Source organism: Manacus vitellinus, unplaced genomic scaffold (assembly GCF_001715985.3).
Source record: "Manacus vitellinus isolate BGI_N305 unplaced genomic scaffold, ASM171598v3 scaffold_8_pilon, whole genome shotgun sequence".
In the NCBI taxonomy this organism is placed as follows: Eukaryota; Metazoa; Chordata; class Aves; order Passeriformes; family Pipridae; genus Manacus; species Manacus vitellinus.
In genome coordinates, this window is record NW_021940864.1 from 4,043,674 (window position 1) to 4,055,930 (window position 12,257).

General features: G+C 35.6%; 1 protein-coding gene across 10 annotated transcripts in view; it reads left to right on the forward strand.

Moving 5' to 3' along the window:
- CDC42BPA (CDC42 binding protein kinase alpha) overlaps window positions 1–12,257 on the forward strand; it is a 186,699-nt gene that overhangs the window by 104,524 nt on the left and 69,918 nt on the right. For all 10 annotated transcript variants that reach the window (XM_018085099.3, XM_029965188.1, XM_029965189.1 and 7 more), the window contains exons 7-12: window positions 1,461–1,554; window positions 2,325–2,525; window positions 3,110–3,358; window positions 7,163–7,242; window positions 8,292–8,458; window positions 8,917–9,039. In XM_018085099.3, coding sequence (XP_017940588.1) covers window positions 1,461–1,554; window positions 2,325–2,525; window positions 3,110–3,358; window positions 7,163–7,242; window positions 8,292–8,458; window positions 8,917–9,039 — 914 coding nt within the window. The remainder of the gene's footprint in view (window positions 1–1,460; window positions 1,555–2,324; window positions 2,526–3,109; window positions 3,359–7,162; window positions 7,243–8,291; window positions 8,459–8,916; window positions 9,040–12,257) is intronic.

Sequence of the window (12,257 nt, forward strand, 5' to 3'; positions counted from 1 at the left end):
TGTAAAAAATTTTCTTTATGCTCAGTTGAGAGATGGGGAAGTATGATTTCTTAAGTAGTGTCTGCTTTCTCCTTTGCAAATGTTTCTGCATATTTGAAAGGTGCCTAAAGCTTGTTTGCTTCACTGTCTGCTTGTCTTTGGGTAACAGAAAGTACTTTTCTTTCGGACAACATATTTTTTCCGTATTAATTGTCACTGAGTGTGTAACTGTAGCATCTTCATGACATTGCTTCTACAATGTTGTTCAAAGTGTGATACTAATTCTTTTGCCTTTATAAATTACCATTAAGTGCTGTTTATAACTCAGTTTTTATCTGGAAGAACTCAAAACAAAAAACCAAAGCCTAAACAATAAAAACTTTCTCTCATGTGCAATGTGCACATCTTAACTGGTGAATATTTTGAGATTTGTCTGCAAAGCAATTATGACATTCATTTATAAGTTGTTAGGGGAAATGAAGCAAAGTCAGGGCTTCACTTTTTTTTTTGTTTATTTTAGGGAATTTGGTTTTGTATCTTACTAATGTTCATTAGGAAGGTATTCATAGTCCTTTATTCCTAGTCATAACTTACCCTTTGAATATTACAGATAAGGATAGAATAAGAATCTAATGATTTCTTGTATTTTTAAAATGTAGCTTAATGGATATTTCTAACAACTGTACTTTATTGAAAAGAAATTTCAGTGTTTGAAACTAGTTTACAAGTTGAATGATGAATGTATCTCTGGTAACTAAGAGAGCATAGATGCTTTCATCCTAGTCAGGTGCCTACTGGGAGCATACACTTCACCTGTATTGCAGTATACTTAGGTGAAACATGAGACCAAAAAAAAAAGGTCAAATTTGCAAAATAAGGAGTATTTATTATGTTACCTGGTTTGAAGGTTATTACCATCTGTATCTGAATGAGACAGCTACAGAGTTTGGCCAAGCAGAGCTGCAGTAGTACGTACAATGGCTTTTGTGGTTGTTTCAGTAGATGTATGACAGACCTACTTAGTGAACTGAAATGTACATGAGAGAAGAATGTCGAGGAAAGACAGTAAATTTAAAAACATGTTGATTGGCCTTTGTTGTACTGTAAAATCTAGAAGTTGTTTTCCAGCTCCAGTGTACATCTTCCACTTGAGAGCACTTAACCAAAATTCTTCAGATGATTTAAAAGTTTTATGTACAGAAGTTTAGAGCAAGTAAGATTCTCCTATCTACCTGCGAGAGATGAGAGGAATTTAACTACACAATTTTTATAAAAATTAACAAGCATTATATGATTCGATTGATCTACAGCCCCTGTCATAAAGTATCCCTGGTGCAAATTTCACCATATGATGAGTGACTGTGTTCTGTCTACTGACTTGTTGCTGGTTTTGCATGATAAGAGTGTTACAGAGTTAATGTTTGGACTATATCTTATGCAGTACATTTTTGTACTAATTCTGAAATTTGTTTTAATTGCAGGGATATTAAACCAGACAACATCTTGATGGATATGAATGGACATATTCGATTAGCAGATTTTGGTTCTTGTCTGAAACTGATGGAAGATGGAACGGTAAATTAGAAAGAATGATGCATTCCCAAATACCTTTTCTTCAGTCCTTTGCTAGCTGCTAAAATGCATGCTAATAAAGGGGAAAGATACCTTATGTCAAATGAGATGGAACTGTAAATGGTATTGGTATATAACTAATCTTGGTTGAAAATATGACTGCACGCTGCTTGGATTTGCAATATATTAAAAGCTTTTTAGATGCATATAGTCAACTCATGAATAAATAAAGAGAAGCTGTGCTGTCAATACTGAGTAGGTGTTTATGAACTATAAATCTCACTGTTTTAAGCTCTGAGCTCTAATCTTTATTGAAAATGTAAGCTTTAGGATGAGCAGGGTGAGGTACTGAAATATAATGATCTACTAGTACCTTTAAATTTGCACAGTATATAGTAACTGTGACTAGAATATAATTCCAGTATGATAACCATGTCCCAAAGGGTTACACAGTATTTGAGTTAATAGATGTGATTATCTAATCTATAATTGCTTACTGGCTCTAAGCCTAAGAATTGACAGTTTTGTTCTTTCTCTTTTTTTAAATATTGAAAATAGTTTAGCAAATGTACATTGTTGTGCTGCCTATTAACGTAGTGCCTCAGATGCTTAAGTATCTCTCTGTGAATTTAAAAGCCTTTGTTTGTGTTTAGTTGTTTTAGTTATAACCAGAACACTAGACTAAATTTATATATACGGGCACAGTGCCACAAACAATAGTGTCTATAACGATGGAAAAGTTGATTTTAGTCCTGAAAATGTAACTTCTACAGGTCCAATCTTCAGTGGCAGTTGGAACACCAGACTACATCTCTCCAGAAATCTTGCAGGCCATGGAAGATGGAAAAGGGAAGTATGGGCCCGAGTGTGACTGGTGGTCCCTGGGCGTTTGCATGTATGAAATGCTTTATGGAGAAACGCCCTTTTATGCTGAGTCCTTGGTGGAGACCTATGGGAAAATAATGAACCACAAAGTTAGTGCACTTTCTGTCTGTCTCTAAGCTAATTTTTAATAAGTAATGGGGTAACTTGAAGACTTTTTGTAAAATAAATTTTTATGTACTAATTATGTTAATGTGCATAAATGTGGAACAAAAAATAAGTTTCCATGTAGTAAGTTTACGGTTATGGATTGCAGATGGCTTTGGTTTGGGATAAAGCAGTTCAAAACTGAAAATCTGGATTTGGAAACATGGCTGTTAATTCATTCTGTGGAGTAAATCTTGGCTGCCTTGCATCAGTCCTGTTGTGTTATTTTCTTCTGGTGAATGCATTGGTTGGCTTATGCAGAAGATTCTTAAATGTTCTTCCACATGGAGGTAGCTTTAGAATTCAACAGTATAAGAGAAATTTAAATAAAGAAGAAAAACCAGGAGACAAAAAAAAATCAGTAGTTTTTATCCTTAGCAGAAGTCTTTTCCTTGAAACCTTACTGCATATATTTCAGAACTGGAGCATTTGCACATTTCTTTTTCTACATAATGATTTTCACTAAGAAGGGTAATTTTTCCGACTTTTTCTTGGTAATAAACTATTTTCTATTATTTTGATCTTTAAGGAGAGGTTTCAGTTTCCTGCTCAAGTGACAGATGTCTCTGAAAGTGCAAAGGACCTCATCCGAAGGCTCATTTGTAGCAGAGAACATCGACTTGGACAAAATGGGATAGAAGACTTTAAGAACCATCCATTTTTTGCTGGGATTGATTGGGACAACATTAGAAACTGTGAGGCACCTTACATCCCAGAAGTCAGCAGCCCTACTGACACATCAAACTTTGATGTGGATGATGATTGCTTAAAAAATTCTGTAAGTATGGAATTAACATTTTGATGAATCAACTTTTATAGTATACTTTGTAACATCATATATGTAAATGGCGTTTTATTTCAGTGTGTTCACTGTGTTCTGCATAAATAACAATTAAGTGCTGCTTTGAAGAACTATGGGGGGAATACTTTCATAGTTTGGAGGCTGATACTCCAAACATACTCATGTAAGGATAACTTCAGTTTTGTTAATTCATTGTAACTTTATATGTCTTTAGCGAACAAGTTCTTAGTGGCCATACCTTATACAGAATAATATATTTGCATGTAGATAGGCTGCAAAAAACAGTATTTCTAGCAGAGCATTGTTAAGACATACTAAGTTTGCACAGTGCATTTTATTGCAGTGCTGTACTCTTATTTGCTCATATTACCATTAGATTCCATTCAGTTTGTTTCCATTCAAATTTTTCCAGCTTTTGTTCTGACTTGAGTTTTGGGAAATTTAGGAGAAATATTGTGGCCATATCTTAAGGAACAAGAAAGAAATTATTTTTACCTTTGCTGAAAAAGCTTTGCAGCTATTGATTTTTAACAGTTCTTATTGTTTCTATGCTTTTGAAAAGGAGCTTTGACAGATTATAGAGGTCTTATCATCAGAGAAATGCCTTGGAAATATCTTATATGTGTGTGTGTATTGAAAGATGCAGAAACCTGATGTTTACATGTGAGGTGAAGCATTTTCACTGTTTTTGCTTTTGTTTTCTGAGCTACCCATGCATCTCAGTTTTACTGAGTTTCCTGGGCCTGCAGATAAGACATAGGTAACATGAATTGATATTGATAGGATGATCATTATTTGCATTCTCTTTCCTCCAACTGCACGTTAAAACATGGAAAACACTTTAACTAAAATCTTTTGTGAATGTCAGCCTCTTCTTCTAAGTAAGAAGCCACAGGACAAGCCTCAAGTTGCACCAGGGGAGGTTTAGACTGGATATTGGGAAAAATTTCTTTGCCAAAAGGGTTGCCCAGGCAAGTGGTGAAGTCAGCTATCCCTGGAGGTATTTAAACTGTACCTGGAGGTATTTAAAAGACACGTAGATGTGGTGCTTAGGAAAATGATGATGGACCTGGGAGTGCTAGATTAATGATTGGACTCAATGATCTTGAAGGTCTTTTCCAACCTAACTGATTCTACAATCCGTGATATGTCCTAGAGCCCTTTCCTATAGGCAAATTAAGCAAAACAATGTAGCTGCATAGCATAACTTGCATTTTTTTCTTTTTTTTTCCTCATTTTTTTCTCACCTGCATTTGATATTACCCATTTCCCTTCACAACTGAAGTATTTTTATCTTAAAACTTTTTTATACAGTCTTCAGATATTCATTTGCATATTATTTTGTCCAGGAATGTATATGAGGATTGAGTGGCTGGAGTGGATGCTGTATATAGCAGGTCTTTGTGAATCTAAAATAGTTTTTGGAGGTTGTCCACACATTTTAGTGTTGTCCAGTCCACCACTCTTCCTTTTTAGAGCCCAGTATCTCAACTGAGGCACTCAAAATGTGCCTGTGCAGGGGAAATGCCTTACCATTGTGAAGAAGCAGGGAACTGCAGGTGAAGAATGTTCCTCTGCTGAGTTACTGGACTCTCAGCTGAGAAAACTGAGTCCAATTCTTAATTTGCTTTAGACATTTGGGGGTGAAGAGCAATGCCACTGAACTGTTAGAGATGAATGCCAGTGTTTTTCAGTTTCCTAATTTGAAACATCTGAAGGTTTTGTTCTGTTTTAATATAAGGATGTTATGTTCTTACCATTTCTTTTCACACCTAGTATCTCAGAACCGCTGAAAAAACTCAGCCTAAGGCATCGCATGACTGAGAATATTTTACATTTTTGCTCAGACTGGTGGACATTGTATTTCATATTGCTTTCCCTCAAATTCCTTATATATAACTTGGAGGTATTTTCTCCATATTTAATATATATCCTTTGAGGAAGTTTCACATACTTGCATTACTGTTACAGAAGTCAGCACCAGAGATAAGCCCATGAGACGATTTTTTTTTTTTTTTAAATTCTTGGCAAGATTTGAGTTGCATAGAGCAAATCAGGAATGCCCAGTGCTGAAGATAAAAGACAGTGTTGAAAAGCCATGATTGTTATTGTTCTTCCTGAACTTTTAACGAGACTGTTGTCCCAAGGAAAAATTACGTATTATATATTATTATCTATGTTTATATGTATATATATATAAAATATATATTATATTTTTTATATATATATGTATTATATACGTAATAATGAAATTTGAAAAGTACATTGAAAGTACACATAAGCACCAAGGGCTAAACTGCATTGTTCAGGCAGCCTAAGTTGTGCTGGGTTTTAGCTTTTAACTGTTTGGTTTAGGAGCCTTACTGAGAGGCTTCAGTTCGTTTATAATTTTGTCAGCATGGTTGTACAGTTAAATTTACACAAGTAGCAGGAGATACATACCTTGATCTCTATCAAAGAAACAAATCCTTTTACATAGATACAGTGTTTTAGAACCAACATAGTTCCTGGTGTGGTAACTGAAAACTGTCAAGTGTGCTGTTAAAAATCACACAATTATGCATTTGGTATTTTTAAAATTGCCTTTACAGACAGTTTTGAAACTTGAATCGATGAAAGGTGAAAACAAATTATAAAAGAGAAGTAAAATTTTACTTTTTCTAACCATCATCTATTATGAATTAGTGGTAAGTTAATGGTTTGTAATTTGGTCTTGTCCTTAGTTTCCAAAATGCTTAACAGTGCAGACTTAATGTACTTACACAATCTAGCCATATCATTAATGTTGTTTTTTCTTCTGGGAACTCTCTTATAATGTGAAGATTTTTGTCAGCTAAAAAAACAAAGTTGTGATATAATATAGTTGATGCCACTGCTGGAAAGGTAATTTTGGATTTCGTCTGAATATAGTTTTATTCCTGGTCCTTTCCTGATGGGTTTTGCATTGAAAAATGTACAACTGGTTCCTTTCTTCTTTTTTGTTTGTGTTTAGAAAAAAATGGTTATGTACTTTTTTTGACAATTTAGAATCTTTTAGTACTTTCAGTGTGAATAATAGTAAGGAATTTCTTTTGACGCTTGTTAAGGCCATCTCTAGTGTAGCAGCTTAAACCTTGCATCTTGGGGTTAAATAGGAAGCTTTTAACAGAATATTTAAAAATACTAAAACTTACTATGGTTCAAGTAAAATAGTGACAGGATTATTTTAACCTGAAGAGAAATTCAAAGATTTGTCTTAGTTTGTCGTTCTCTGGCAGGAAAAAGGGGCAACAAATGAAGAAATGGTCAAAGCACTAATGGGACTAGAACACCCTGTTGTATTAAGTCTTTCTAGTAAATGCCTTACTGTTGTTCCCTTAAAATAGAGGTAGCCCACTGAGAACTGGCGTTGGTAATTCTACAGGCAGGAAGCCCTGTTGACTGAATATCAGAGAGGAGTATAGGAGGGAATAAAAGGTGTTACTCTTTGTACTAAGAGCTTCTTGGAAAAAAGAAAGAATAAATTGGTATTTGATATATGTAATATTCTGCTTTCCTCCAACAATAACCTATTTAATTAGAAAAGCATTTTTATGCCAACCTCGTCTGTTTAATATGTTAAATGCTATTATAAATAGTTCTAATTGGTGGTGTTTCATATTTGGACTGCAGATAAGGAAGACAGTGAATATAGTTAATATTATATTTCCACTAACACTTCATATATAGTTAAACTTGAAAATCTCTTTCTTTTAAGTCCAGTAGGATACTACTTACTCAACTGTCCTATTATTTTCCTAGGAAACAATGCCTCCCCCATCGCACACTGCATTTTCTGGCCATCATTTACCATTTGTGGGTTTCACATATACAAGTAGCTGGTAAGTTAAGAGTTCCGATATTGCCTCTTGGTTAGTTACACAGTATCTCAAGTTTCTGTATCTGAAACCAACTGCAAGGAGACAGCAAAGAATGTGGTTCATTGAGGAAATTACTAGGCCATCATCTACCTTGCTGTCTGTCCAGAAGAATGAGCTCTCTGCAGGTAGAATTTACAGGAATGTAAAGGTCAGCACCTCTGTTCAAGGGAGTTTGTTGCTAAAAGTAGTTACCAGGCAATGTGTGAAGTTAACTGTGTATGACAAACTTAAGACTTGATGTGTGGATCCAGATAGAGCTTAGTTTATTAGATGTGAAAAACAGGTTTATTTCCAGTCTTTTGACACTTTTGTAAGTCTGAATGGAAATTTTTAAAAAATTACTTTTATTGATATTTAGTATTAATGTGGTATTTATTATGTTCATTTCTATTGCTAAATTAACAGTAACAGGGAAGTCCATGTATGCTCCTTGTTCATTTATGGAAATAAATAAAGAAAGAATGTTTGCAACCGTTGAAAAATCAGGCCTGTGTTTCTGCTGTGAATGTGACTATGTCCTAGAATGTCCTAGACTTCCTATGAATGATTTGCATAAGTAGTAGCGTGTGCACATGAGTAGCCACAGCATTTCTAACATATCCATGCCCTAGTTGTCATGGGATAATTTCACACCATTTGTTGTGATTCTTGTCTTTAAAGAATTTGGGATACTTGATTTACTATTTTGAAATGAACCATTGTTGTAATCTTACTGTTTAGGTTGTTGCTTCTTTCTGTCTGGCTAACATAGTCTGTCCATAATGATTATTTTTAATCAGGAGTTCATTCCCTGTTATGGAACAAAAAATGCATTGAGGAGATCAGGCATGCTAGCTAAAAATGAGCTCAATTTTTAATGAGCACATAGTTACAAGGTATTCTTTGATGGTATAATAAATGGCATAGTAATTAACAATTTAAAAAAACCTGTTTATTGGTTGATAGTTTTATAGCATTATTTTAAACACAACCTATTGTAAAATCCAACACTGTTTGTTTTTTTCCCCCAGTGTACTTTCGGACCGCAGCTGTCTGAGACTGACAGCTGGACCACCCTCCATGGATCTTGATGCCAGCATTCAAAGAACTCTGGAGGATAGTTTAGCAACAGAAGCTTATGAGAGGAGAATAAGACGTCTAGAACAGGAAAAGCTTGAACTTAGTAGAAAACTGCAAGGTATAGTCATTAAAAAAAAATCATTCCATTTTGTTCTACTTGCAGCTTTATGTTGCAACATAAACAGCATGGCTCTTTATACTGTGGCAAAAAATAAGTATACCTCCTAGAATGCTTTCTAGCAGAAAAGAATTGTCATCATTATTTTTGTTGACAAATTAAACTTCTGTTACTCTTCATACCTGAAATATGCCATGTATGCAACTTCTTATAACATACTTTGTTCTCATCGTGCCTTGGTTACTATGGCATAAAGATTTCATTCTTAAAACTTGTAAGAGTTTTGTTTGTCCAGCTGACAATTACTGAAAAATCGGCACTTAATAGTTGGAAGTTACAAATTGTGGAATCCTCAGTGCAGGGTTTTTTTGGCATGTCTTAATTTATCAGTAATATCTCTTTGACCTCCTCAGATGTCAGATGTGTAATATGTCCCTCTCTCTTCCATCTTTTTTTAGAGTCCACTCAGACAGTCCAGGCTCTGCAATATTCAACAGTGGATGGCCCAATAACAGCAAGTAAAGATTTAGAAATTAAAAGTTTGAAAGAAGAAATTGAAAAGTTGAAGAAACAGGTAACAGGTATGTTATAAATATTAATGTAAAAACTGTAACGGGAAACAGTATTTTGACAAGATTGTTTTTCCTAATGTAATGCTAGTTTTACTTTGCTTTCTAAGAGTTTTCCAGTCTGTTCTTACTTTTCATTTTACCTGTCACTCTTCCTTGGCAGCTCAACATTTTCTATAAATTCAACTTGATAGTCATTAGTTCCAGTTGCAAGGGAGTAGGAAGATTTCAGTGACTTCTGCTATTATTATTAGTGCAAAAGTTCCACTACTTTTAAATTGTGGTGTTGCTAATTTCCATGGATATAAATCAGAGTCTACCTGAGAACCTGTGAAATGCTGACTGGTCTCTGTAGTACTTTTTTTTTTGTTTTTTCTCTACACCTTCCTCCTGCAGTGTATAGTACCAGGGCAGATGGTTATTTTGTTTGGCTATTTTTGACAGTGAGTAAACATGAGGGTGAAGATTTGGCCTATCAGTTTTAATAGGCCTAAAAGCAGTTGATGAAATCATAGAATGGTTTGGGTTGGAAGTGGCCTTAAAGACCATCTCATTCCAGTGCCCCTGCCATGGGCAGGGACAACTTCTGCTACACCAGGTTGCTCAAAGCCCCATCCAACCTGGCCTTGAACACTTCCAGGGCATCCACAACTTCTGTGGGCAAGCAGTGCCTGTACCACACCACCCTCATAGTGAAGAATTTCTTCCTAATATCTAGTTTAAATCTTCCCTCTTTCAATTTGAAGCCATTACACCTTGTCCTGTCACTACTTGCCCTTGTAAAAAGTCCCTCTCCAGCTTTATTATGATTCAAGCATTAATTGATATTTCTCATTATCTCATTTTTTGTTGAACTTTCCCTGAATGGTCCAGGTTTATGAGATGTGGTCGCAGTTTTGATTATATTTTCTTCAAAGTCCCAGAGATTTACAGTGTGCAGTTGCTTAGTGCATTGTAACTGAATGCGAAGTAAAAGCAAGTTTACGCTGAGGGTGGGATTTTGAGAGTATTTTCTTGAAACAGTACATTTAGAAAAGTGTGAGTTACCTGGAAGGTGGGCTGTATGCATGAAACTACAGGGATACTGAGTTTTCCAAGTGGCAGGGAGCAGTGAAGGATGTTTTCCATGAGAGAGGACACTGTGGGCTATGAGACTGCACTCCCAGTAGCACCAGAACCATCCAAACAAAAGTGTCACCAGAACGGGTCCTGCTCACAGCTGTGTAGCCCCTTCTCAATCTGTGCGTGTCCTGGACTCTCTCATGGCTTTAATTGACTCAATTAAACAAGGAAAATGCTATCTAGATATAGAGAATTTGATCCACTTATGATCAGATAAATCAGTACAAGGTAGGCAATAGAAGCATAAGAGGAAAGGGAGATGACAGGGAGAAGAACCACCTCTCAGCTCTGCTGTGAATGGGCTATTATTCCTTACAAAACTGAACATTTATTTCCTTTGCTTCTGGAAGTTCATTAAGATTTTCTGAAAACTAATATTTTGGCTATCAAGCATTGCAGTACTTTAAGCTTGAAAAATGTTTTTTAAATCTGTGCAGACAAAAAGATTGAATTCTTTGATTAATGTTGGACTACCTTTTTTCAGAACTTCCAAACTAGTCAAAAAGCAGAGATCTACTTAGGCCTGTGTCCTGTGTTTTATAGAGACTACTGGAGACATCTAGAGAAAGATCATTCTTTTTCCAGCCTCACTCTCCCAAAAACTGGCAATTCATGTTTTAAGAACTTTCAGAAGGAAAGCTTATATTGCACCCACCATGTTGAATATAGCTATTAGTGAAACAATTTGCTGTCTGTTTAGCTAATATCTTTCTAATCTGCTTTAAAGGCTAACTACTAGTAGTAGGATTCGGTATTCTTGATTTAATGCTCTGATTTAAGTTAAAAAGAATTTTTTCTCACAGTAAGTCATAGCATAGGACTCATGGTATCCCGCTCCATAACGCTTTCTTTAAAATAGGTTCTTGAGAGCAGAGACATCTTCAAAAAAGAAAGAAAGGAAATACAGCAAGATGTTTTTTACTTCAGGAAAGTCAACAAGAGACTGTTAGGTATCAGGTCTGGAACCACAGAAACAGGGAAAAAAATCCAGTTAATCATGTCAATCCAAACAGTAAAATATCTACATTTTGTGTGAGGAAAAATCAGACACAAGTAGCAGTAGATAGATCTCTGTTGTATGTCCATGTCTTACCTGCGGCAGTGGAAAACAAAACATCGAGAAAGGTTGGAGGAAACTACAAAAAAGATTTGTTCTGGTTTGTGTTTGTGAAAAGACTTCATTCAGTTCCTGAAAGTGTCTGGAATGCCAGCAGTGACACCCACAGAAAGAATAACTTGAACTTAACTTCCAGACATTTTAGTTGATGTGTTTAGACTCTGCAGCTGCGTTATGGGATAGAAACAGGCTATGTATGAACTGCAGACTGCAGCACATAGATTATATCCTGTTAAAATTGTGTAGTCTGAAAAAAGCCTGTTATGGATACGCAGTTGGACAGCTGCTCTGGCGTGATGCAGCAGTTTTGTATTGTACCATAAGCATTATTTTTGGATGTGAGCATGGCTTAACTAGCTCAGGGAGGATCACTCTGGTTTGAGTGACGCCATGTTGGCACTATGTCAGGGCAAAGTTTTTTTTGTGAAATTTATCTCCAGCCAAATGTCCCTCCACTTGCTGCTGTAATGAGGAAAAAGACAACATCAGAAACCCCTGCTCTGCAACAATCCTTAGCTCTAGTTTGGGCTCTTTGGGACCACTGAAAAGCAACATTTACAAGAACAGCTTTTGAATGAGACCAGTCATTCATAGAAAAGCATCAGGATCAACTTTATATTATATTTTATTCTTTACTATTTAGCTGCAACTTAGATTTTAGTTCGTTGCTAAAAGTATTACTTGCTTCTTTTGGTAATGAAAAATAAATAGAAAAGGTGTGGGAACGTTCCCCGACGCAGCTCCTATCCCTTTTCAAATTGAAAAGAAGTCAATGTCTGGTGAAGGTGGTTTATATTGAGAAGGTTTTCTCTAAAGTAATGTTCTACTTCAAACCGTATATTTACATATTTATTCCTCAATACAGTGTGTGCTTTTGGTTTTTTGAGTTGGAAGTGAATAATGTGATCAAATGAGGAAGGTGTAGAGTTGTCCAGTCCATCTCCAGTTGCCACAGAACTTTCCCAGTATATATTTGAATGTTTGTCTGATC